The sequence below is a fragment of the Dipodomys merriami genome, unplaced genomic scaffold, assembly GCF_024711535.1.
Source record: "Dipodomys merriami isolate MVZ:Mamm:240054 unplaced genomic scaffold, mDipMer1.0.p SCAF_15, whole genome shotgun sequence".
In the NCBI taxonomy this organism is placed as follows: domain Eukaryota; kingdom Metazoa; phylum Chordata; class Mammalia; order Rodentia; family Heteromyidae; genus Dipodomys; species Dipodomys merriami.
In genome coordinates, this window is record NW_027202826.1 from 7838162 (window position 1) to 7865201 (window position 27040).

Consider the following 27040-nt stretch of genomic DNA (forward strand, 5'->3'; position numbering starts at 1 on the left):
AAATTTCAACCCTGCTTACAGGGTCAAAATAAGTTTTTAATGCTGAGGCATTAAAATGAATGAACTTTTCCCAGGAAAATATGAATGATGAGCTATTAAGATAGGTTTTTTTGCATGACATATGTGTTATTTTGAGTTTGGGGTAGGGAAGAAGAAGAGCAGGAGGAGGAAGGCTATGAGGTATTGTTCTTTGTAAAGTTTCAGTCCTGTTTAAAATAGGAGATGATGGTGTAGGTCAGACATGAACAACTGTAGGTGCAAATCCCACTTATAGTTAAAAGGTGACTAGTGAGAAAGGCTATAAAAAGATAAAACTCCTTTAACAATCTTCTAGAGTGATGTTTAAATAGGTACTTGGAGAAGTTGCAAAGACCCATTCATAAAGCAGGTTTGTTTGATGCCTCAAATTGAAAAGCTGGTGTCAGCTCTCCAACCCATCATTTCAAATAATCACTTAGTGATCTCGATGATGTTTTCAAACATTGTCATCACTCAAGTTAGCATGAAGATGATTTTCTGAAAAACCTTGTTTTACTTAGACTTGGGCTTGTTTTCTTCTTATTCTCCTGGTGATATGGCTTTTAAATGCTGCTTAACCAGCATACAGACCCAAGATGGGGCTGAACCCAAGGAGAGGAGAGAGGGGTCTGCTAGGGCAGCTTGGGATCTTATTTGGGGTCTGTTCCCTGTCACTCATCTCATCTTCTGTGACTGTCAAGATCAGGCCACTGGTGAATATTGCTACCCCATTTCTCTCCAATTACCAGCTACTCCAAACTCAGCCATTTAAAATATGATTTTATCATATCTCACCATGTTATAGATCAGGAATACGGGCAGTTCTTGTCATTCCAACTAGAGGTGGGTAGTAGATTTCAGCTGGTGCTGAGCCTGTCTCCCGGGTCCACAGAGCACACGTCTGGCACCCTGGCAAGGGACAGCAGAAGTGTTAGCTCAGAAGAGTTCATCTTCCTCTTGCAGAGCTTCAGGGCCCTGGACACTCTACTCCAGAAGGCTGGAGCTGCAGCGTGGAACCTGCCATTGCTGGCGACAGGCTGACCACATGGCAGCATGGCATCCATCTAATGAGGATCCATTGTCAGATGAGCCAGGGCAAGCTAAAATTGCATAGATGCACTCGTAGGTCTCTTTTAACCTATTCTACCTGGTTTCTGCTAGTAGTTTGCCTCTAACCCGCCTGTGGCAATCTGTTTGTCATGTAAGAGATATAAATCATAAACAACCTGGAGAATGGTCACTCTCCAAGATGGGTAGCAATGCTCCTTTACCTTACAGAAGTGGCAAAATTGGAGAAAATAAACACATTCCAAGGATGGCAAGCACTTTCCAAAAGACACTTACTTGTTAAAAACTTTTTTAAGGTGCTTAAGCAAGGTGTGATGACTCATGCCTGTAATCCCACAATCTGCAAAGCTAAGGAAGGAGGATCTCAAGTTTGAGGCTGCTTCTGGGCAACATAACTAGACCTATGTCTCAAAAGATAAGAAAAGTATTTGAGCCACTTTCTCATTCCCCTGATTCAACAACCCCCATTCCATTAGGATAATTCATCCAGAACACCACTCATAAAAAGGAAATAAATCCATATATTCAAGCATTTTGTCATTCACGACCATGAAACACTAGAAATGGTGCCAACCTAGGAGAAAGATTTCAGCAAATATTGTATAATCCTATGCCATTAAATTGATAAGTGTCATGTCTATGTAGACACACGGGCAATCATTTTCTTATATAAACAGAGCAAAGCATAAAGTTGGAACTGATGTAATTATAGTATGTTTTCAAACTCTGCCTTTGAGAACAGCAATGGCAAAGAATGAGAAAAATAAAAATAGATTTAGTTAATATGATGTCTCTGGGATTGAAGTTCTATTTTTACAATGTTTTTAAGTCTGTATAATCATAAAATGTTTTGAACATAATGACTCAGTCCATACCTTCAGTATACATGCATAAAGTGCCTCCACATTGTAAAAATCTACTGGTGACAAACGTCTTCACATAAATAAAACACCATGTTTCCTTTCATTCTGGCATGTAGAATGATAAGGTAAAGGTAATGCAATGAGAAAATACTTTCCTGGGAGTCTGCCCACCAGAGCCCTGACCCTAACTGAAGACCAAGCAGGGTGTGGCCCCACACCAGCCCTCTTGTCTCCCCATCCTCAGGTTTTGTTTTTATGAGTGGGTTCTGTGGTGATTAATTTTCCATCACTGTCACAAAATCCTTGAGGTATTAAACTTCTGGGGAGGAAAGGTTAGTTCTGGCTCACAGATTTAGAGGTTTCTGACCCTGGTCAGATCTTGGTCTTTGGGTCTGGGGAGGCAGCATACCACGGTGAGAGGGAAAACAGAGGGAAGGAGTAGCCAGTATCTCGCATTCCCTTGCAAGGGCAAGACCTCGCTTGACCTGACTTCTTCCCATAAGTCTCCACCTCTTAAAGGTTCCACCACCACCCAGCAAGTGTGAAAGTGCTGGCAACCAAGCCTTTAACACATATGGCCTTTTGGAAATATGATCAAAACCACAGCAGTGTGTCATGTTCTGGGAACTTAAAGCACATTATAAAATGAAGCTTGTTTGTGAATGTATTTATCCTAAGATCTCACTGATCCCATTTCCCTACTTAAACCACCTTCTGCCCCAAATCCTGGCTAAGAAGCTGGGCTTTATTATTTTAAGACGAAGTGAAGTGTTTATTAAAATCACCTAATTGAGCTTAAGAAAGGGAGGAAGTAACAGCTACAACTTAGCTGGCAGTCTTGAGATACAGATGGCCCATGTCCATTCTGGAACTTGAGCTTTCACTGGACATCAGGCCTACCCGTTCAATAAGGCAACAAGGCAAAACAAATAGAGATGAAAAGCAAAATAAACCAGGATTTGTATCTTACTACCAAAAAATCCATAAATTCTTCAATGCAATCTAGACTGTATTATAAAAGGGATTTTCTTGATCTATTTGCATGCCTGTATTTTATTCCATTCTGAACACACCTGGACTTTCTCTAGAGACTTATTGTACACAGATCTTGTTTACCCCAAAAAGGTTGTGCAAAATGTTTCTCCAGAAAATTGAGTTATATATACCTAAAACTAAGAGTTGTGTTTTCCCAGCTATACTATGTGGACGGATTTTAACAGTTGAATATAAAGGGTAAGGGCTCTTCCTGATGGCCTAGGTAGCTTGTACATTTCCTTGGTTTTTGTGAGTAATCTTCTACAGTAAGTTGCATGTCTTGAAAATACAAAAGCACCTGTCTCTAATGCTTTGGTCTGTTTTATAGTCTCCTGGCACTATCTACTAAAAGCTATAAAAAGAAAAGGTTTCCTTTCCATTACAACAGCAACAAAAATTTCAAGAATGAAGCCACAAAACCATGCCATGTCCCAAACCTTTTCTTAATAGTATGTCTGAAAGCATTTAGCATCAGACCATCACATCAGGTCAAAGAGCACCAAGTTTCTAAACCACACTTCCTTTTGAAGTGACATTTAATTGTGACTACCATAAAAATATTGAATTTTAAAAAAACAAATCAATTTTAAAGTATAATTTTTAATTCAGCTGTGACCGCCTTCAAAGGCTTATTATGGCACTAATAATCATTGAAAATAATACTAGTTTAAAGACAGGTAAAACTGATGGGGGAAAATCCTTATCTTACTATCTTGTGTGTGTGTGTGTGTGTGTGTGTGTGTGTGTGTGTGTGTGTTTATTCTATTTAAATGTTAGCTGTAGAATACATATAACATTAAATCTACCATATTAACTGCTAAAACATAAGACATAATTTTTAACATCAGTTTTTAATTGACATTTATATCCTATACTCTATATGATCTTTTTTTGTTAGATTGTAACCCCTAAAGATTAGTAACCAAGGTATTTTTTAACTCCGTTTTATACACTCTAGAACAGAACTATAATGAGTCAGTCATCCTTTGATATTTACCAGAAATATATTGACTACAATGCCACCCACTATGAACACATGGCAATGAGATCTTGATTGTGGAAGATGGATCTAAGGTCACTGTTTACTCAAGGATATCTAAAGCTACTTCATGGATAAAGAGGGATAAATATGGCTATTTTTGTTAGTATAACAAGTACTAGCAATTCTTACTACACTTTCCACCATCCAGTTAAAACACCCAGGCATATCTCTCTGCTGTTGACACAGTCTGACTCTCTCAAGATTTCTCTAAATCTCAAATACAGATCTTAGACTCAGGCCTGTCTGGAAATTGGATTCTGAAGTAATGGAACTCATCATGGCCCTCACTCAAGACTCAAGACTCACCAAAAATTCCTAAAAAGGCTATGGTTGGTCATTGGCCAAAGGAAGGAGCATTCTAGAATGATAACTTATATTCAGTTAAAATAAGTTTAAAATATCCTAAAGACTTGATGTTATCACCTCATCTTTTCGATCTTCTTTTTGCAGGTACAGAGCAGTCGCCTCCTGGAGTCGAGTTCAAGGAATCGGAATTCCCTTGATTACTGCTATCGAAATCGTCTCTATTTGGATCCTTTCCTTTATCCTGGCCATCCCTGAAGCAATCGGCTTTGTCATGGTCCCCTTTGAATACAGGGGTGAACAGCACAAAACCTGTATGCTCAATGCCACATCCAAGTTCATGGAGGTGCTGGGAGTCTTACAATTCACTAAATTTACTAGACGTATTAAATTAAAGATAATTAAATATAAAGCTTGACCAAACTTTATAAGTAATTAACTGGGGAGAGGAGAGGAGAGGAGAGTAGAGGTGGAGAGGAGAGGAGGACATATTGGTTCTCCATCATCTTAAAAATGTACTAATATCTCCCCTGTGGAGGGAGGGGTGCTATACTCTGTCAGTTCAGACATTATACAGTTTCATGAAAAGGAGATGTTAAGCCAGTGTTTAGTTCCTGAATAGAACAATTTTGCCTCCTAATCTTGTCTCATAGCACAATTAAGATTCTAAAGCTCAGCAGGACGCTGGTGGCTCACAGCTGTAATTTTAACTACTCAGTGGGGGCTGAGATTTGAGTATTGCTGTTCAAAGCTAGCCCAAGGCAGGAAAGTCCATGAGGCTCTTATCTCTATTTAACCACCAGAAAACCAGAAGTGGTGCTATGGCTCAAGTGGTAGTGCTAACTTTGAGCAGAAAAGCTCTAGGACAGCGCCCAGGCCCTGAGTTCAAGCCCACAACTGACAAGAAAAAAAAAAAAGAATTCTAAAGTTCATTTACCAAAGAAAGGCACAAGGTGTATGTGTACAGAATCCTATTTATTTCTATAATAAGGAACACAGCATAAGAAATTCCATCTACTAAAATGCAAATGCTTATTTCATGCTTCTTAGGGAAATATATCATGTATGTGTGTTTGTCAGGGCCCGGGGTAGGGGTGGAGGGGGGAGGATGAAGGGGATAAGTATATGTATATACTAGGGCTTGAACTCAAGTCCTCGGTGTTGTCCTTAAGCTTTTGTGCTCAAGAATAGTGTCCTACCATTTAAGCCACAGATCCAATGTTTTGGTGGTTAACTGGAGATAAGAGTCTCATAAACTTTTCTGTCCTGGATGGCTTTAAATCTTGATCCTCAAATCACAGCCCCTGAGTAGCTAGGATTATGGGCATGAGACACCAGCTCCTGGTTCCCTCTTATTTTTTTTACAGGTGGATTTACTGAGTCAAAGGGTAGAGTGTAGGTCTGATATGCAAAAAATACAGAATTTCAGAACATTTCAAAAGGTATTTTAGTTTAACAAATTCAGGTGTTCTTCGGTTAACCTGACCACATCAATGTTTCTCTCTTAAGCACAAGCCCATGTCTGAGTGTTTGGGCTACACGGTTACAATGCATGCTTCCTTTGCAAAACTACTTACACGGGTCTGAGAGAGAACTACTAGAGTAACCAGGGCTCTTAAATCAGCTTTAGTGCTTTGATGTAAGCAGCATGCAGCTCAGATTCCACTTCTAACACTTACAGAAATCTCCAGGTATTCTTTCCTAAAGTAGAGAATTCACCACATTAGTGATCTTATCTATGACCAGCTATCCAGCTCAGGAATTCTTGTTTTAAATTAAAAGTGCTCATGACAACAGCCCACCTGGCAACCTTGAAGCTGAACTCTTCTATTTATCCATTTTTAATTAGGTCAGTCTTCCTAACAATACACCAGACAGTAACAGATTATTAGAATGCAGGCAGTGTGAACGGGAGTCTAGGTATTCCAGAGGAAAACATGCTAATCAACACAAGATCGGCACGTACTAATCATTTGGGCTGGACAAAATAAAATGGGTTATTTCATTCAGCCTGGGTCTTCTGTATCCATTTTCAGCAACTATGCAGGCAGGCTTGCAGTGAAGGGTCTGAGTTGAACCAGCAATGCCTCAGAGTTAGATCAAAGTCTAAAGCTTCATTCTGTCTTCTAATTTCCCCCTCTTTCTTCAATTCTTCCTTCCTCAACTCTACCCTAGAGTCAATCTGTGCTCTACACTGACCTGAGGCCTTTCCAATCTCTTGCTGATGGTACCAGTTCAAAAGAAACCTATGACCTTTTTCTCAACAGGCCTCTGTCATGGGGGCAAGGACTCCATCCAGCCCTCAGGGTCAGCTTCCAGACTCTGCAGCTGCTTGTGGGTCATTTGTACTCAACTGAAATGCATGGGGAAGAGAGACAACAAATCAGAAATAGGGAAAGGGGGCCAGTGGGGGAGCTCCCAAGGAAAGAAAGGGGTTGCCCTTCACTTCAGAACAAAGGAGGAGTCCTTTGATGCTTTTTTAAGCTCAAAACTAAAATCCTGCAGTGTGCGCTTGGGGTGGTGAGAGTAGGAAAATATCTGTATAAGCAGATTTCAATAACCTAACTTTTCTGGGAGTTTGAACATAACCTGAGGGGGTGGGGGATGGGAAAGAAACTATGTTGATTTTCCTCTAGCTTCTAAGTGAAATCTATCATTTCCTTCAATTATGAATGTAGGCAACAAACCACAATAGTATTTAAGAGTACCATGGCTTTCCCACTTGTAGAAATAGACTTTTGTAATCATAAAATGTGTGCTCATACTGCTTCAACATTTTGGCAGTTATTAGAGCCACCATGTCTTCTGTTTAGTTTGTTGGTAAACATATACATTATTTTAATTTTATTTTTGATAGCCACATTCCATTGTAATTGGCTACATTCAATGTAATTGACTTCCATTACAATTAAATAATATTTGGTTTTATCATATGACAGTATTTTTCTTAGAATGGACTGTCAGACTTCCAAAAGGGGTCTGTGACAACACAAATAGGCAGAATCCTTTCACTGAACTTCTAGTCTTCAGAAACCATTGTTTTTCTGTGTATGCTGATATTGAAGCTTATACTCAAGGCCTCAGACTCTCTTGGCTTTTTTGCTCAAAGTTGGCTCTCTACCACTTGAGCCACATATTGACTTCCAGCTTTTTTGCTGGTTAACTGGAGATAAGAGTCAAGGGCTGGTGGGGCTGGGAAGGTGGCTCAGTGGTAGAGCGCTTGCCTTGCATGCTCGAGGCCCTGGGTTCGATTCCTCAGCACCACATAAGCAAAAAGAAAAAAGCTGGAAGTGGCGCTGTGGCTCAAGTGGTAGAGCGCTAGCCTTGAGCTGAAGAACTGAGGGACAGTGCCCAGGCCCAGAGTTCAGGCCCCATGACCAGACCCCCCCCCAAAAAAAAGAGTCAAGGGCTGGTATCAAGCAGCAATCTTCAGATCTCAGCCTCCTGAGTGCTATGATTAGAGTGTGAGCCACCAGCCCCCTGGCTTGGGAGTCATTATTTTAATAGACAAACTGTAGGTGTAGCCCACTGAGCTACTTTCTATATTCAGAAATCATCCAGTTTTTCACAGAGCAGCCAACTTTTGTGGGTGAAAGGGGCAGAATTTGGATGTCACAGGAGGCTGTATTATTTTTTAGCAGATGAATAATCTGGAGACATATTAAAGAAGTATAACTCTCAGATTGGTATTAATTTAATGGAAATAAGAATGACGATATTACCCAGCATCATTGCCTCATGCCTATAATCCTAGCTACTCAGGAGGCTGGTATCTGAGGATCGTGGTTTGAAGCCAGCCTGGGCAGGAAACTCCGTGAGACTCTTATTTCCAATAAACTACTCAAAAAAGATGGAAATGGCACTGTGGCTCAAGTGGTAGAGCGCTTACCTTGAGCAGAAAGAAGTTCAGCGACAACACCCAGGCCCAGAGTTCAAACCCCTGGACCAGGAAAAAAAAAAGATAAAGATATCATTTTCCAACTTTTAAGTTTTCTCCTTTATAAAGACATAAATCTGAGGCTGGGAATGTGGCTTAGCATGCATGAAGCCCTGAGTTTGATTCCTTAGTCCCACATAGATAGAAGAGGCCGGAATCGGCGCTGTGGCTCAAATGGTAGAGTACTAACATTGAGCAAAAGAAGCTCAGGGACAGTGCCAAGGCCCTGAGTTCAAGCCCCAGGACTGGCAAAAAAAAAAAAAAAAAAAAAAACAACGTAAATCTTAACCATCTTGTTATTTACAAAGTCCTGCCTACAGTGAGATGATGCTAAGTTGGCCTGCAGATAAGCTGCTTCAATAGTTTCCAGGTGGGAAGTAAAGAAAGGCGAGGAGAGTTATTGAAGGCTTCCACTTGCTGGCTTTGGGGTCACACTGCAGGCATACCAGGCAAAGGGTTAACTCTTGTTAGCCACAGCTACATAGAATAGCCACTCAGAACCTTCAAGGCTACCTCACAAAATATTCATATTAACCACAATCATCAAAAGTCAACAAAGCTCTGGCAAAATGTTGACAAACATGTCTCAAATTATGTTTTATTAGCCTCAGAAAAGAATGCTTTTTATTGATTAGGGTTCTTCCATTGTGTAACTGAAGTCAACTTCAGCTTACAAAAAGTATCTTTGTCCTGATAATGTTTTTCATATGCAGTTTCTTTATGTGCTATTAGCAAGCCAGAATAATTTCTAAAAATTCTAAGTTTTAAAAAAAAATCACATTTTACCAGGCACCAGTGGCTCATGTCTGTAATCCTGGCTACTTAGGAGGCTGAGATTTGAGGATCAGGGTTCAAAGCCAATCCAGACAGGAAGGTCTGTGAGACTGTTATCTCTAGCTTATTAACAAAAAGCTGGAAGTGGAGCTGTGAGTCATGTGGTAGAACACTAGCCTTGTGCAAAAAAAGCTCATGGACGACACTCAGGCCCGAGTTCAAGCTCCAGAACTAGAGGGAAAAAGAGTCACATTTTTTAGCACAACCCTGAGGTCTTTATTCCCAGCACAGAACATGAATTTAAAAAATACATCTGTAGATACAGAGATTTTGAAGTGACCAGAGTGGTCTATAATTAATTTATATTCCTTTGTCCTTTTTCTTCACTGGACAGTTCTACCAAGATGTGAAGGACTGGTGGCTCTTTGGGTTTTACTTCTGCATGCCTTTGGTGTGCACTGCGATCTTCTACACCCTCATGACGTGTGAGATGTTGAATAGAAGGAACGGCAGCCTGAGGATTGCCCTCAGCGAACATCTCAAACAGGTACATTGGTTACAATGAGGAAACCTGACCATGGCTCCTAGAAGTCCTCAGGCTGGCATATGAATCGATTTGTTTCCTAACAGCTTTTGTCCAACCACATATACACATATACTGTAAATGTTTCATTGCCTAGGATTTATTTTACTGAACTTTTCCTATGCTTAATTATATTTACACGCACACAAACACCATTGTGTTATAGTTGCCTATAGTATAGGTAAAGAAACATCTGTACAGAAAAAAAAAGAAACATCTGTACAGGTTTGAAGCTTAGGTGCACCAGGCTATCTCATATAGCCTAGTATGGAGTAAGCTATAAAAACGAAGTATACTTTTGCACAATGGCAAAATTGCCTAACAATGCAGTTCTAAAAATACATTCCTGTGCTAAAAATACATTCCATGACCATACTGTGCATAGCACATTTAACCTGGTTTCCTAAAAACAAAAATATTGTCTTGTAACTGCTTTCTTTATAGTTGTAGTGTTATGTTTTTCTGTGAGATAGCGAACTTGCCTGTGAAATAGTCAAGAGGGCTGGACACAGAGAGAAGGCAACTATTTGGTGATTGTGCCAAGAGTACATTGAGCGCATGTGCATACATATATGTCTGCATTGCACTGGGCTTGGAACTATGCCAGAGCAGAATGAAGCTTGTGAGTTTCTTCCCTTACAAGCTTTGCCATCTACTTGTTGGAATGCAAGCACAAAACAATTAGAGAGCAGAAATACATTCCAAGTAGCCTGTACTATAGAAAGCCAGGTGGTACATGAGATAAAGTCATGGAGAAACTGTTCATGAATGAGGGAAATTGAACCATGCCTTGGAGGGTAAATTGTATTTGATGAAGAAGAGGACAGGGGACATATGTTTGGAAAATGGGGGCTCTTCTAATTGGAGGGGCATGGAAGAGGGGCATGGAAGACAAGTGAGAAATACAAGATGAATTTCAAAAAGCAACATCTAAAGTAAGATTCATGATAGCATATAGAATTAAGCATGTAGAGATATTCACTTTTGGAGGACCCAAAATTCTAGAAGGAATTTGAATGCATTAGTAGGAAGCTAGTGTTGCACAACCTGTTCTATTTGCTAAGAGTTCTAGGTTCTAGGTCACAGTTCTAGGTCACAGCAGAGAAGTATATACAAACATCCCACCACACTAGAAGTCAGTGTGAGTTATGATGGTCTCTCTTAAATCTATAATTACCACACACAAGCATCATTCCTCACCAACAACTCTTCAATTAGTACACCAATTTTTCTGAACTTCAAGTCCTCATCTGTAAATTGGGCTTAATAATACATGAATCAGTGTTGTTATGAGAATCAAAGGAATTGATGTGCATGTGTATACTATATAAAATCCAATGTGTCATACAAATGGTAGCTATTATCTTTTATTAACATTTAGCAAGACGATTTATTAAGAAACTTTAGTATGACTTTGTTCAGGCATGAATGTTTAAAATACTTCAGGTGGAAAAATGTTAACAAATTGTTAACTCACCCCTGCAACAAATGAAATTAATTAGAATAGATTTGGGAAAAATAGTGTTTTAAACGTTGGGTTTATTTTGTTGTTGTTGTTGGTATTGCATTAGTGTCATGGTTAAGTCTATTTGAACTATGATTGTACCCGCTTTGAAAGCAATTGGGATTTGGAACAATAATAATATACTACTTCATATTTACATGCCTCTTTAATTTTTTTAAATCAGCTGTGGGGCTTGAACTTAGGCCTGGGCACTGTCCCTGAGCTTTTGTGCTCAAGGCTAGTGCTTTGAGCTGTAGCTCAAAGTGGTTCTCTGGTGAGTAATTGGAGATAAGAGTCTCATGGACTTTACTTCCCAGGCTGGCTTTGAACCATGATCCTCAAATCGTGGTAGGTAGGATTACAGGTGTGAGTCATCAGCACCTGGCACTTCTTTAAGTTTTTAAAGAACATTTTCTTGTCTTTTTCTTATTGGATTGCTCTAAGCACCGGTACGTAAGACAAATAATACTCTTATTATACTGGTGCTTCAGAGATTTATTTAACCAAGTGGAAATTAGAACTGATGATTTGGTCCCCTTGTAATTAATGTTTCGTTTTGCTACAAGTTCTTTTTTTGTTGTTGTTGGTCGTGGAGCTTGAACTGTGGGCCTGAGTGCTGTCCCTCAGCTCTTCAACTAAAGGCTAGTGTCTACCACTTGAGTCACAGCACCACTTCTGGTTTTCTGAGTGATTTATTGGAGATAAGAGTCTCACAGATTTTCCTGCACAGGCTGGCTTTGAACCGCAATCCTCAGATCTCAGCCTCCTAAGTAGCTAGGATTGCAGGCATGAACCACTGGTGCCCAGCTTTGCTACAAGTTCTAAATGGGAGTAAAGCAAGGCTTTCTGGAATCTATTGAGTGGAACTGTGGAAAGTCAGCATTGAGAAGGAAATCTTGCTGCTCTAGGATTTTACAAAGCTCTTGTCCTTGCTTCTGGCTTAGTGGTTTCTAATCAGGATAGTGGCAATCGTTTTATCCATTAGATATTGTGTTTGGATGCTGGTAAGAGAAAACCCAAAGGTAAGAGTGAGTTGACCTCTGAGTGAGTTCTCCTCTGCAAAGAATTCAGATGCTAACCAGGTGCTTGCTGGTTTTACGCCTAAAATCCTAGCTACTCAGGAGGCTGTGATCTAAGGATTGCAGTTCGAAGCCAACCTGGGCAGAAAAGTCTTCGTGAGACTCTTATCTCCAATTATCCACTCAAAAACCAGTAGTGATGCTGTGGTTCAAGTGGTAGAATGCCAGCCTTGAGCACAAAGAGGCTCAGGGACAGCACCCAGATCCTGAGTTCAAGCCTCACAACCAACAAAAAACATTCACAGCTGTGAATGTGACTTAGTGGTAGAGTGCTTGCCTAGCATGCATGAAGCCCTGTGTTCGATTCCTCACACCACGTGGAAAAAGCCAGAAGTGGTGCTGTGGCACAAGTGGTAGAGTGCTAGCCTTGAGCAAAAGAAGTTCAGAGACAATGCCCAGGCCCTGAGGTCAACCCCCAGGACTGGCAAAAAAAAAAAAAATCAGATGCTATAGTTCAGTGGCCTAGGAATTTAGAAGCCAGTGTCTGCCTCTGCTGATCATTCAGCCACGGAGGCAGCAGAAGCAGCTTGACTTTTATGCTTGGTTTCTAGGTAGCAAGAAGGGAAAAGGCAGAACACATTTGTGTATGTGCCAAAGCAGCACTCCTTCCCTGCTTCCGTTAACTTTCCCAAGAACCCATACAGCAACTTCTTAAGTTAGTTAGAACTGTCATATTACCATGGAGATAATTAGTCTCCCCAGATGCCACAACAAAATTAGGGCTCCAAGTTGTAGTAAGACAAACAGGACGTGAGAGCCGATGTTAGATTAAGTCACTATCAAATTGCTATGGTAATGTGCAGATGTATTGAAGAGAACATATACAGAGAAAGTAGACCCTTCCTGAATTCCTTCTCTCTGTAATTTTCTGGGTGAACTGTCTCTCTGCAGATAATGACCCCTTAAAATGTCCCCTGCCTTCTGCAGACTGGAAGGTTTTCTCTCTTTCCTCACATCATCGCTCTGGTTCCATCTCCTAGCTAGACTACAAATATGGAAGACTAAAGAGCTCCCAGTTCCTTGGGCCAGAGCAACAATTTGTGAGAATTGCAGGAGAGCCTTTTCAAATGGCTCAGCCAACCACGTGGGCTTACTATAGGCTTCCAGGACTTCATGTTAGAAGCTTCCAGGCTGAACAAGCATCACCCATTTTCAGTCAATTTTATTTTGACATTAACTGAGCTGGGAATATGACTTACTGGTAGAGTGCTGGTCTAGCATGCATGAAGACCTGGGTTCAATTCCTCAATACCACATAAACAGAAAAGGCTGGAACTAGCACTGTGGCTCAAGTGGTAGAGTGCTAGCCTTGAACAAAAATAGCTCAGAGATAGTGTCCAGGCTCTGCATTCAAGCCCTAGGACTGGCAGAAAAAAAAAAGAAATTGATGAACATTAAATGATCCCAGCTACAGATCAATTACATTTTACATTCTTAGTTAAAGCTTCTAAACTCAAGCCTGATACACACAATTGAATGCTGGACAATAATTCTATGGTTTTGCTTGTAAAGAACATACACAAAGACGTGTAAACCTTTCGCTGAAGTCATCCCAGAGTCAGCATGCACTAGTTTTTATATTCTTCATTGACGACAATCTTCTACCCTCATCCTTGGTTTTTCACTACAAGCCATTAATAAAGGGATTTAAGAAGAAAAGAAAACCAAGGTTGTTTCACAACATGTTTTTCCACCCAGTGGCATTAAATAATGACCCTATAATCTTGTATTTCGAAAGAAATTTAAAAAAAAAAATCAAGCCAGACATGGTGGCGTACACTGTAATCCCAGGGCTTGGAAAATTGAAGCAAGAGGATCACTTGAGTCCAGGAGTTGTAGACTAGCCTGAGCAACAAAGAAAGATGCCATTTCAAAATAAATAATAATAAACAAGAGGACATTTTTATATAACGTTAGATTTTTCAAGATCAAGAGAGAAAACATCCATGCTTTGTCTCTTCTATTTCCCCAATCCTACTTTCCTTTCCCAATGTCTTTGTACATGTGTCCATTCATTTGGGTGCTATCTTCAGTCACTCTACTTGCCATGCATCATGCATGCTAGTTTCATTACCTGCTATTGACTTTTTGTTGTTGTTGTTGTTAGTAATGGGGCTTGAACTCTGGGCCTGGGCACTGTCCCTCAGCTCTTCAGCTAAAGGCTAGCGCTCTACCACTTGAGTCACAGGGCCACTTCCAGCTTTTTCTGTTTATATGGTGCTGTGGAATCAAACACAGGGCCTCATGCATGCAAGGCACTGAGCTATTGTCTTTTTAATGAACCCTTTCCCCCCATGCCTTTACTGTCACCTATATCCACACATACATGTCAATTCAGCCACTGTGTTGACTCTGTCCAGCGATTCCCAGCTCTGTCCTGGCCCCAAATAGCATCCCTCCTGGCAGCTGTCCTAAAGCATTCTTCACAACCCCTTCATGAGAGACTGGCACTCCACACCTTGAGGAAGAGAGGTTTTGTGAGAGGGCCATTCTGTTCTTCTCTGAGTCAGTCTTCCCCTCAGATACCCTTCACCCTGTTGAATAGTTGTTTTAACTTTAAGTATCTAAACTCTCTGTGCCTGTGTTTCCTTTTTTTTCCTTCAGCGTCGAGAAGTGGCGAAAACTGTGTTCTGCCTGGTTGTAATTTTTGCACTCTGCTGGTTTCCTCTGCACTTGAGCCGCATTTTGAAGAAAACTGTGTACGATGAGATGGACACAAACCGCTGTGAACTGCTTAGGTATGATTCCGTGCACCCACTAGGAAATTGAGGGCTCGCTGATTTTCCCATATACAAAGTTTTCCCATCTAGTTTACATTTTGATTAGCCAGGAAAATTAAATTTGCAAAGGTGATTTTTTTTTTAGCTGACATAACCCATAATGGATTCCCCAAATTTGTGCAAGCCATGTTTGTAATCTTGTCTTTCCCCTCCCGAGGCTGTGCACGACGGTTTCAGCTAAGCTAGGCACTGACTGATCTCTTTGTACCCATCCTGCAGCACCGAAACTGCCACTTGAACAGGCACCTTTTTACAAAATTCCAACTGCCACCTTATAAGACATGACTTCTGGGCAAGAAAAATGCTTATCCCAGGGATCAGCGCAGCTGAGCACATTTTAAAACAATATGAACTGATTATTCTACACCATTTTCCTTTGTTCTAGTTTCTTGCTGCTCATGGATTACATCGGTATTAATTTGGCAACCATGAATTCCTGTATAAATCCAATCGCTCTGTATTTTGTGAGCAAGAAGTTTAAAAATTGTTTCCAGGTAAGATTGCTTTGTAAGCATTTTTTTAAGGACAGCCAAATGAGTAGGTTAGTTAATCAATAGGCACAACCAATTCCAATCTTAATACTATTTTGATCAGCCCTATTCCTTTTCATCGGAGAGGTGAAAATCACAGCCTGTTACTTAAAAAGTGTCATGTTGTCAGCAGAGCAGAAAAGTAATGTCTATTCTGACAACAGCCTATTTGGAGGTTAAAACTAAAAGGATTATCTTAATTGCATGGCAGTTGAGTACTTTCTTTTTAAAAATTCTCCAAGGTGAGCTCCAGGAAAATTAAGTACATAAAACTGATTTTTGCCTTCCACAAAATTCACTAAATGAGGTCAAATCATGCATTTAGTTAGTAACGGCTTCTTCAAGGAGAGTAAGTGCTTATGGCATTATTACCATAAGTTCAGTTTTCTTCTGTTTTCAAAACTTCCTCCAGCTAAGCCAGGTATACCCTGCAGAGGACCCCAGCATGTTATTGCTGTGTTACTTTTCCAGTTCCTCAAATGACTTTAGCAGGGAGTGAATGCAAACTGGGACTCATAGGACTTAATGGGAAGAGTAGCATGGAGGTCAAGGTCAAAAGCATGGAATCAGGAAGCAAGCAACATTGACTGACATCTCAGCTCTGCGCTGGCTAATTGTCTAACTCAGGATTGCTTGATGCCTCTTCTGCTTTCTTAGTTTCCTTATCTGTAAAATCAGATGACCACTATAACCATCTCCGAGGAGCAGAGCTCAATGTGCTAAATGTGAAGCTTTTGAGACTAAATGCTGAGGATGTGTTGATCATTATTACAGATAGAATAGCAAAGGAAAGCCTAGTTACTTCCCTCCAGAATTTATCATCTAAAAGGAGACAGACTTACCAACCAAAGAATCATACAAAGGGAGGAAATGGTATGGAAGTTTCAGCTGCCCTATTTTTTTAGATCACCTTGAAAATGTTACATCACAAAATGCTGTTTCTCAAATGGATTCACTAACACACATACTGAGGGGGACATCGTGTGCTCACTATTGACATTTGAATTAGACACATTAGGGGGAAAGAGAAAAAATGAGATACAAATTCTTAGAATTGAACATATTTTTGACAGGTCTTCCTACAGCAGGCATATACCCAAGGGAAAGAGCCCAGTCTAGAGTGTCTCGGGCTCTAGTTCCAGTTGTTCCTCTTATTCTCCTCTCAAGGCCTCACCATCCTCCTTCATTCATAAAGCAGGGCAAACAACACCTCTTACTCAGGGCTGTAGTGAGGATCAGGTAAAGCCCCTGGTGCAAACAGTGCCATATGCAGGGAGTGGACTCATGCCCAGAGGCCCTTCCCTACCCACCTCTGCCTAAGCTGAGAAGTTTCCTTCTGGCAATGCCACCTTCCCTTCCTCCTCCACCTGGCAAATAGAATTAGAACTGAGGAGCAAGAAACCTCTCACTCCGCCCTGGTGAGCATTCTACTGTCTAGTAATCCTCTAGATTACTACCCACTACTATGTGTGTGGACATCAGCTTCTGTGTTTGGCTGGGGACATGCAAGAAGGCTCGCTTGGGCTATTTACAGTCTCTTCCTTCTCCTAGTCGTGTCTCTGTTGCTGCTGTCACCAATCTAAAAGCCTGATGACCTCAGTCCCCATGAATGGAACAAGCATCCAGTGGAAAAACCACGACCAAAACAATCACAACACAGAGAGGAGCAGCCACAAGGACAGCATTAACTAACAATTGAAGAAACGTGGATCCATGTTCCTTCAAGTCCTGCAGGGGACTTGTCATCTGGCAACTATGTCTCCAGAAATCTCTTCTGAGCTCCTCTTCCTTAACTCAGTCCCACTTCCCTCAATGTATTCTACAAGTGCTTCACCAGAGTGGACTAACTTATATCCATGAATCTTCTTTACTTAAGCTTATATATTCTGCATGTTCAAACACTCAAAAATGGCAGGAAGTGGGAGAGAATGGAGCCTGTTCAATGAAGCCAGAAGGATTTTTGCTACCTTTGCATGAAAACAGTTTTGAGTACATGACCAGCTTTGATGGTGGTTCTATGCAGCGTTCCACAACAACTGGTCATCAGAAGAATTGAGAAATTAAGACCAAATATTTTTCTTTTTTGGCCAAGCATAACATGGATTTTGGACACTTTTCTTTGAAATGTCATTCAGTGCCAGTATTTTTTTTAACTGTATAATAGCCTAGAACTGTTTGAGCTAATTTACATATATTTTGTAAAAAAAAAAAAAAAAGGACAAAAAATAATATTGAGATAAGCAATGAGGTTAAATGTTCCCGATGTCACTGTTTTGTTTTTTAACACTGCAACCGAAAATCAGGCACATAAAACACAGATTGATCCTCAGTAGCAGTTCAATAGTTGCTATTTGAAGAAATTTTTTAAAACGTGTACTTTCTTTTCCTAATAGTTTTTTTTTTTCAGAAAATCTTGAACATATTTTTATGTTAAATTCAAAAATAATATTTGCAGTCTCAGCAGGGTGATGCATGCCTGTAATCCCAACCCTGGGGAGGGAGGAAGAATCACAAGTCTAAAGTCAGCCTGGGCTATCGAGCAAGACCTTGTTTCAAAAATAATACTAATATATGGATAAAATAGTTCTCTTTTCCACAAGCCCAGTCTTTTATGTAAAAGCTACGTTCCAAATTTGGACGTGTCATTTAAATTTGTCTGAGACTTTCAGTGCAATGTGTAGAAGTCTGAAGTATACCTAGGAGAGAAAGAATATTTTTAGAGGATGTGGAAACTTTTGTTGGGTTCTGTAATATATATTATCCCATTTTATTCTCTTAATTTCTCCTGAAATGTTAACTAGCTGTAAAGCTTTTTTGTAGTTCCTTTTTCCATGAATGAAATCTACTTTTAAAGTGGTCAGAGTAGTTGATCCTACCAGTGAGTGCAGTTCCTCCCACTGTGAGCCTTTGATTTGTCATTTCTCAGGAATGACAGCATGAACTAAGTCCGTACCCCACCCCACCCACTCCCAGTGGTCATCATTTCAAAGGGCCCACCGTGACTTTGCTGGGCATTTTCCCAGATGTTTACAGACTGTAAGGGAAAAAAAAGTCCTTCATTATTTGTGAGAGTGTGTATGTGTGTGTGTGTGCACGCTCACACGTGCACGCATGTGTGAACAATTGTACATTTTTGTGTGTTACACCTGAGAAGAATGGACTGTATAGATTCAATAATCTTAATCATACTGCCCTATGGTTGTACCAAAGCACACAGTCTTAAGTGGCTTCTAGGTGCCTGTTCATCACAATAACCCACCTTGATCACTTCACACACAAGAATCTGTTTCTCCATTTTATGGACTATGTTACTATAGCAAGTGGAGTATGGGTGGGTGGGTGGGGCACCATGTAAGGGAAGAACCATGGGTTAGCAACACAGTGTTTTGCTAAGTTGGTTGTTTGACAAATCAGTCTATTGTTTTCTGTGTTAAAGCCAAAGGCATTACACCTTGTGAAGTATTATTGTTCTAATCCTAATAAGTTGCCTGATTTTTCTATCGAACTTCACCATCTACACTGCTGGTGATAAATTAGGTAAACTAATGTGTTGGGTTGTGTTTTAGCATAGTCACAGTGAAATGTATCAGGTTCCCAGCCGTTTGAATTTCTCTCTGTGTTAGTCAGATTCCATCCTACCATCAGGCCATGATACACAGTGAGGCGTTCCTGTCACATAAGCCTTGGGTCCCCACTATTTTGTATAGACAATTGTATTTTAAGTAATTTTGTTTCTTTCATATAAAATTTATTTTATAATTTCAGAAAGTCATAGATTTCTGAATAACTACACAAGCTTCAAAATGCATTTTGGTTACAGACTGGTAAGGAACTGTGGTCTACTAGTAGGGATATTTTCAATTTCTACCTTTACCACATCTTTCCACCAAGTAACTGTAGAAATGAGCCAGAAGCTAAGGCCCTCAGATGGCAGTGGCCCATAATAATAAAATAAAAAGTTTACAGAAGCTTTGCAAACGTCTCTTCATTTTTCCCAAAATTCTTTATAGAAAATGTGCATTACATGATTCTGGTTGCCAATATCTCTCCTTAGAGATGTTTTTGCCTGCTTACCCAGATACTTCCTAATTGTATTCTATCCTCACTCAATCAACCTATTTTTGTTGTACTGTACAATTAACTCTCCCATTCACTCCTTCATTGGCCCTTCCAGTACATTTTATTGAGCATCTATGTTTTTTGTTTGGGGGATTTTTTTTTGTCAGTCGTGGGGCTTGAACTCTAGGCCTGGGTGCTGTCCTGCACTCTTCAGCTCAAGGCGAGTGTTCTACCACTTGAGCCACAGCGCCACTGCCGGTTTTCTAGTGGTTTATTGGAGATAAGAGTCTCACGGTTGTTCCTGCCCGGGCTGGCTTTGAACTGTGATCCTCAGATCTCAGCCTTCTGAGTAGCTAGGATTACAGGCATGAGCCACCAGTGCCCGGCTGAGCATCTATATGCACCAAACATTGTTCGGGCATTAAAGAGAAAGCAGTGAGTCAAGCAGGCAGGGGTTCATGGAGGTCTCAAAACAGCTAGCATTTCATGGGGGCTGGGAAGGTGGCTCAGTGGTAGAGCACTTGCCTTGCATGCATGAGGCCCTGGGTTCGATTCCTCAGCACCACTTAAGCAAAAAGAAAAAAGCTGGAAGTGGCACTGTGGCTCAAGTGGTAGAGCGCTAGCCTTGAGCTGAAGAGCTGAGGGACAGCGCCCAGGCCCAGAGTTCAGGCCCATGACCGGACGCTCCCCCCCCCCAAAAAAAAAAAAAAAAAAAACAGCTTGCATTTCAGATGGCAGAGTTGGGAAAATAAGCAATGATAATCCATAACCAATGTATTAGGTGGATGCCTGGAAGCTGGCACGTACATCCTACTGCTTCTTTGACTCTCCCCTTTGATGGCATCATATCCAAAATGAGGCTCTCAATAACTGCTCACAAATGTCACCATAATCATTGTCCACATGGCTAAATGAAGTTCCATCTTTGAGTTACTTAAAACCTTTGAAGTCATTTCTTGTTCTCTTACACCTCATGTGCAACATCTCAATAAACTCTGAGATCCTGTTTTAAGAATATTCCCAGGACTATACTGTTCTGGCTCTTTTATTTGCTTCCTTCGTCTGCACACTAGTTTAGAGTCTTGTACACAGCTACGTACCCAGCCTGCTCTTCTCCCCCATACTAGTTAGATTAAGCTCTGCCAATAGTACCCTCTGGAGACTTGTCTACTAGTAAAGCTCTAAGTAACAGCAGAGCAGATGCTGGTGGTGCGGAAGACACTCGCCACCTAGGTTTGGGCATAAGAAAGCCAATTATCTTTATTTTTATTTTTTTGCCATGGGGCTTGAACTCTGGGCCTGGGCACTGTGCTTGAGCTCTTCAGCTCAAGGTGAGTGCTCTACCACTTGATCTGTAGTGCCACTTCCCGTTTTTGTTGGTTAATTGGAGATAAGATTCTCACAGACTTTCCTGCCAAGGCTGGCTTTGAACTGCGATCCTCAGCTCTCAGTCTCCTAAGTAGCTAGGATTACTGGCATGAGCCACTGGGGCCCAGTTGAAAGCCAATCTTTGTATGACAAAAGAAAAAAATTGGCACAGGTCCTTGTTTCCGGCTTTTCTGATGCCTCTGAAGTCTGCATAAACAAACCAAAACTTGTGATAGCTAAATTCAGATTTCTGTACAAGGAAGACATTGAAAAGCCATCTCACCTAATTTATATTTTAATGTGGATTATGTATTTTTTATTTTAAATAAGTTTTTTATTATAAAAATACTGTACAGAGGGGTTACAGTTACATGAGCAAGGTAATGAGTACATTTTTTATCAAGCATTGTTGCCTCCTCCTTTGTTTTTCCCCTACCTTCCTCTCCCTCCCACCTCCACAACTACACTCCCCCCACCTAAATTGGAAAGTTCATTTTTCAACACAGTGTCTTCTACATCTCATTGTTACAATGGGTCAACCTGTATCCTTATTTAAACATATTGTTTTTCCCTTCCCCTCCCCAAATTTTACCGACATCAAATACAGTGAAAACAGGTTAAACCGTGGGGGAGGAACATACAAAGCAACAACAAAAAAAAAATCACATGGTACCTTATAAATACATTAGAAACAATAGCAAGAAAGAAAAAAACCTTTTGTGTCCCTATCTTGTGGTTCATTTCCCTTAACTTCAACTTATCTGGTCATATGTACATAGCTTTTGACCTTTGCTATTTGTCCCAGGGATTATGTATTTTATCATGTGACTTTTGATTAATCCATTAACCTCTCTGGTTTTAATAATAATATCCCTGACATAGCATTGGAAATTACACATGGAGCAAAGGAGTGCACTGACCATCTTCCCTGCCTCCTCAGGCTATGATGCTGTCTCCTCTGTGTTCTTCGTGAAATAATCTAGTACAATGCCACCTTTATTGCTTTTACTCTACTTCAAGCATGTGAAGTTTTATCACAATGCACAAGTCTGCCACATGCAGTCAGTTGTTCCTGTGACTCCTTTGGGGTCTTCGCAATGAAACTCCCAGTGGTTTCTAAAAGAATCCTACATGTGGAAAAGCTGCTGTCATTCTTTCCTCTAAGCAGTAACAAAGACAGCTCAGTGTCTATATTTGGTCAGGGCTGTTGCTCTTTGACTTTGCATTTCTAAAACTGAAAGGGAATGGGGCCTCATTTCCTAGAATCAGGAGACTGAAAATAACATTTGCCACTGCAAAACTGAGCCTTCCCTGAGAAGAATGCTAGGGTGATCATGTTTGATTTTATGAAGCCAGAACTCATAACATCTCCAAGTTTGCTAAGCTTTTAACATGAAGAGGATCCACTAGTGTCTGTAACTGTGCTTCTTTCTGGGAGATAATAAACTAGAGACAGCAATGCTAACTCTAAACATAATCAGAAGAGTCATGGAGTCTTCCTAGGGGAATATGAGAATTCCACACATATTCCCTTTTTAGTCCTAGCCACCGTCTTTTTGTCTAGTGGATCTATATGGGATTAATCATTGTTCATTCAAATCTGACCTTGTCAAGGTGGGTACCTTAATGTATCTGGTGTCATATGATGGATTTGTCCCAAATGGGTGTCATGACCTTGCCTTGTCTACATAGTATCATAGTGTCAAGCAATTCATAGTCCCAGGCAGCTCCAGGGCACAACTGTGATTCACTCCATGCAGACACATTTTCCCCACTGTAAAGGCATCTCTCCAGGAACTACAGCCCTCTGTTTCTATCCCAAGTAGGACTATTAAGATTAACTTCAATTAAAACTCACACTGTTAACGTAGCCAAAAATGAGATCTATTAAATGCAAGCGAGTGAAGGGCATGTATGTGTTGTTTTAGGCTTAAGGGTATAAAGCTCTGCACAATGAAAAGCCAGTCTGCTGGGCTGCATTTGTTCTCCCGTTTGTGAAATGTACTAGACTGTGCCTCTCCTTCTTCATGAAGGCCCTGTGAGGAGGACAGAATCTCTGACCAGCTCAGACCTAGCATAGCCAGCTCCTGTAGCTACAGGGAGGCACGGAGGGAATCTTCCGTGCACAGGCGAGGCAAGTGTTTGAGCACCGAACTACATTCCCAGCTCAATCCTCCACAAATTAACAGCTAATTATACAAAACACCCAAGGTAAGGGCCGCAGTGCTCAATGGCTCAAGTGGTAGAGCACTTGCTTAGCAAGCACAAAACCCTGAGTTCCAACTCAATGCCACCATCATGAAAAATAAAAATACGAGCTACATCAAAATCATTTCATCTGATGTGCATAATTTATACAGAACCAATCCGGGGAAATAAATTTTCAATAAGCTGAAGATGCATAATGTCTGCATGGCTAGGTTTTAAAGATATTCTTTCACATATGTCTCGCAATCTCACAGCAGGCCACGGGAAACGGTCCCGCTCTCACTTCCCTGTCCTGAATCCATCAGCAAGGAGGGCTGAGGGAGAGGAAGCTCTGGGGCCATCCCAGGGGCCCTTCTTCTCTCCTTACATATGTCGTTGAGAATCTGTAAATTAACAGGCTGTTTTTCTAACTACCCTTCCCCAAATGCTACATTGCTGGATACTTGTTAGGCAGAATTTCAAATATGACATTTCTCAGTATTGTCACCCTATTACACAGACTTTTATATTTTAAAAAATGCAGACATTCAATAATTTGCATTACAAACTTACAGAATTCCTAGGTCTTAGCCAGCTTTTATAATCAGCATGGCCTCCCAGAGTCTTTTTCACTCAAACTATAAGGGACATGGAAACTTTAATGGCTATCATGGAAACTTAGAATTGATTGAGACCAAGGGATGGTACAACTTCCCAGCCAGCCTGGGAGCCCCCCTCCCCCCCATGCACCCCGGCCCCATTCCAACAGGTTGTCTCAATACCCCAGGGATCACTTGGGAGTTATGCTTAAGTCCACTCATCCACAATTAGGCAGCATTATGTTTGGTTTTACAAGCTCTGTGGACTACACCATATACAAAAGGGACTTTGTGGCCCACCACACGGTCAAATCAGTCACCAAATTACTCTATCCCATGATTCTTTTATTTTCTGGTCTTTTTTTGTGATTAAGTGATTACACAAATTTCACAGTGTTGTGAAATAGTGATACTTAAAGTCACAAACACATTCTAAACTTCGTGGGGCAAATTGTCTTTATCATGGTCTATAAAGTTTGTGAATTCGGGGCTGGGAAGGTGGCTCAGTGGTAGAGAGCTTGCCTTGCATGCCTGAGGTCCTGGGTTCGATTCCTCAGCACCACATAAGCAAAAAGAAAAAAGCCGGAAGTGGTGCTGTGGCTCAAATGGTAGAGCACTAGCCTTGAGCTGAAGAGCTGAGAAACAGCGCCGAGGCCCAGAGTTCAGGCCCCATGACCGGACCCCAAAAAAAAAAGTTTGTGAATTCTATGAGCTTTGACAATATAGTTATTTCTTCCACATCAGGTGATATGTACACTTCTTTCATTTTGCTTAGTGTCAGCTGTTCCCATATGATTCTTTTTTAATTCTCTTGTATATTACACATTGCTAAATGATGCTTTTCTTAATCACTTAATAGTTGGTTTGTCTATGGTTTATCTACTTCCATGAGGTAAAAGATCTCTGTCTGCTTTCTGATGATCCAGTGCCTGGATGACATGTAGCCAGCCATCCAGATATACATATTATTGAACTAAGTCAACGTGATATAATTTAGAAAATGGCTAAGAGACCATATCAAAGTTCTGTGAGGTTTAATTCAGCTTGAACACCTCTTAACTGGAAGGCTTAGGATGAGCATATTTTGGTTTTAGAAACTTTCTTAGATTCTAGAATTGACTTTACAAGTTGAACTTCCCAAGTCTTCAATTCAAAATCCAATGCTTCAAAAACTAAAGCCTTTGAGAATTCTGGTAGCTTTTTAAAACTTTTGGATTTTAGAGCATTTTGGATTTCTGATTTCTAAATTAGAGGTGAGTATTTGTGAGTTGTGTCTAAACACACAAATGAGTATAAATTAAGTTGGAATCAATTAATTTACCTCCTAATAATAAACCTTAAAAAATAATTTATCTTGTCATCCCAGCTACTAGGGAGGCTGAAATCAGGAGGACTGAAGTTGTAGTCTGTACCAGGCAAAAAAAATGTTCATAAGACCACATCTCAACAGAAAAGGCCGGGCATTAATGCTATGCACCTGTCATCCCAGCTACAGTGGGAAGGGTAAATAGGATCACAGTCTAGGCCAGCGCCAGCAAAACTTGAAGACCTTATCTCAGAGCTAAAATAGCTGAAAGTGTGGTTCAAATGGTAGAGCACTTGCCTGGAAAGCACAAAGCCCTGAGTTCAAACCCAAGAGCCTCCAAAAAGAACCATAAAATTTTAAAAATAAGCTATAAAGTATCTAGAGAAAAGTGAACATTTATATAGTCTTAGGATGGCTAGGCTTCTTAAAGTATATAATAGCAAATCTAGACAAAAGATAGAGCTGGGGATATAGGCAAGTGGCAGAGAATACTTGTCTAGCATGCATAACACCTTCAATTCAATCCCTAGCACCACACAAAATAAAAATAACTAGGCATGGTGGTGCACACCTTTGGAAGTTGAGGCTACAAGGCCAAAGTAAAGTCACAAGCCTCTAAAAGAAAAAATACAATATATCTGGTTACTGTGGCTGTAATTTTCACTTTTTAATTGTTTTCCTACCATGTATTTTAATTCATTTTTAATAATAGCCCTCTCCCAAAGTTTAAGATGTTGAATATTACTTTTACTTAGTGAAAATGAAACTTCAAACCCAAGACCTCTTGAAAGGGTAAGTTATAGGTTCATCCCAAATCATAAGCACCTGAGCGCCCGTTGAGGAACTGAGATTCCTGATAGATGTGGATTGGGCAGGGGAAGGGGAAGGAAGGGACTAATTGACTCAGTTACAGGCTCCAAAGGCAAATAACTAAGCACACAGCTAAGCTCTGTCCTTTTGTCTACATTCAGATATGGCTTCAGGGGTCAACAGACTAGTTATTACCACACAGTTATCATCAGTTATCATGGTTTACATAATTGGATAACTGAACATTCAGACTCTTCCCCTGACATTGCCAGGGTGAAAAATATAGTGCTAAACCAAGCCAGGAACACTCTTAAGTTCAGTGATTTCCAAGTCCTTTCCCCATAGAATGCTTTGTTCCAATAAAGTTTTACCAGGGCATTCAGACAGACACAGTACATAAAAGTTGTTCTGTAGAAATGAGGCTGGCAGGACCAAGAACTACTCCTGTGTCTGATTATTTTGGAAAGAACCTTCACTGGATATCTCTGTACCGACTTCTCTGTTTAGTTCAACAAACACATAGAGCAAAATAAATACATAGAGACTGGAAAGAGGTAGAGTGAGCAATGTGAATTTAGGAAAAACTAGAAAGAAAATTGCTATGGTCTTAAGTATTTGAATGCAAAAGAAGCAGAAAAGGTTTCTCAGAATACTAATCTTAGGGCCAGTGGAGAAAGTTTAAAGATAACAAAAAAGGAAAGAAAAGATCTACTGATACTAGGATTATAAGTGGTTGCTAGTGACTATGTTCAAAAGTAAAGCTCTGAAGTTTGCTGGGTCAAGAGTTTGAGGCAAAGGCAATTACTACATAGGGCAAGAAAGTTTATACTGAATAGTTCAGAGATCTTCTATTTCCCAAATAAGTAGATAAACAGGAGACTGTCGTCTCCAGACTCATTAATCTGATACCTTCTGTGAGCACTTAGTATGTACTGCAAAGCCAAATAAAAGCATTCAATGTAAACACATCAATACTAATTTGGGTCTTTTAATCTCTCAATAGAGAAGTGTTGATATGTGGGAAAAACTGTAAAAACAGAAAAAGAAAAAAAATCATCTCACTCCACAATATGTAACACATAGATTATATAGATACATTCTCCTCAATTCATTAGAGAGGCAGGGTGGGGGGAGATGAGCTTTTATTTTGTCAGTGGTAAGGATTGAACTCTGGCCTGGGCACTGTCCCTTAGCT

At 40.4% G+C, this 27040-nt stretch overlaps 2 protein-coding genes across 3 annotated transcripts in view; one reads left to right on the plus strand and one right to left on the minus strand.

Annotated features, from left to right (window-relative positions):
- Ednra (endothelin receptor type A) overlaps positions 1 to 19484 on the plus strand; it is a 40907-nt gene extending 21423 nt beyond the window's left edge. For both annotated transcript variants that reach the window (XM_070022171.1, XM_070022173.1), the window contains exons 4-8: positions 4477 to 4675; positions 9435 to 9587; positions 14811 to 14944; positions 15372 to 15480; positions 17068 to 19484. In XM_070022171.1, coding sequence (XP_069878272.1) covers positions 4477 to 4675; positions 9435 to 9587; positions 14811 to 14944; positions 15372 to 15480; positions 17068 to 17208 — 736 coding nt within the window. In that variant the 3' untranslated portion in view covers positions 17209 to 19484. The remainder of the gene's footprint in view (positions 1 to 4476; positions 4676 to 9434; positions 9588 to 14810; positions 14945 to 15371; positions 15481 to 17067) is intronic.
- Ttc29 (tetratricopeptide repeat domain 29) overlaps positions 1 to 27040 on the minus strand; it is a 478601-nt gene that overhangs the window by 430369 nt on the left and 21192 nt on the right. Inside the window, exon 2 of the mRNA XM_070022169.1 lies at positions 814 to 927. The gene's annotated coding sequence lies outside the window, so the exon portion shown is untranslated. The remainder of the gene's footprint in view (positions 1 to 813; positions 928 to 27040) is intronic.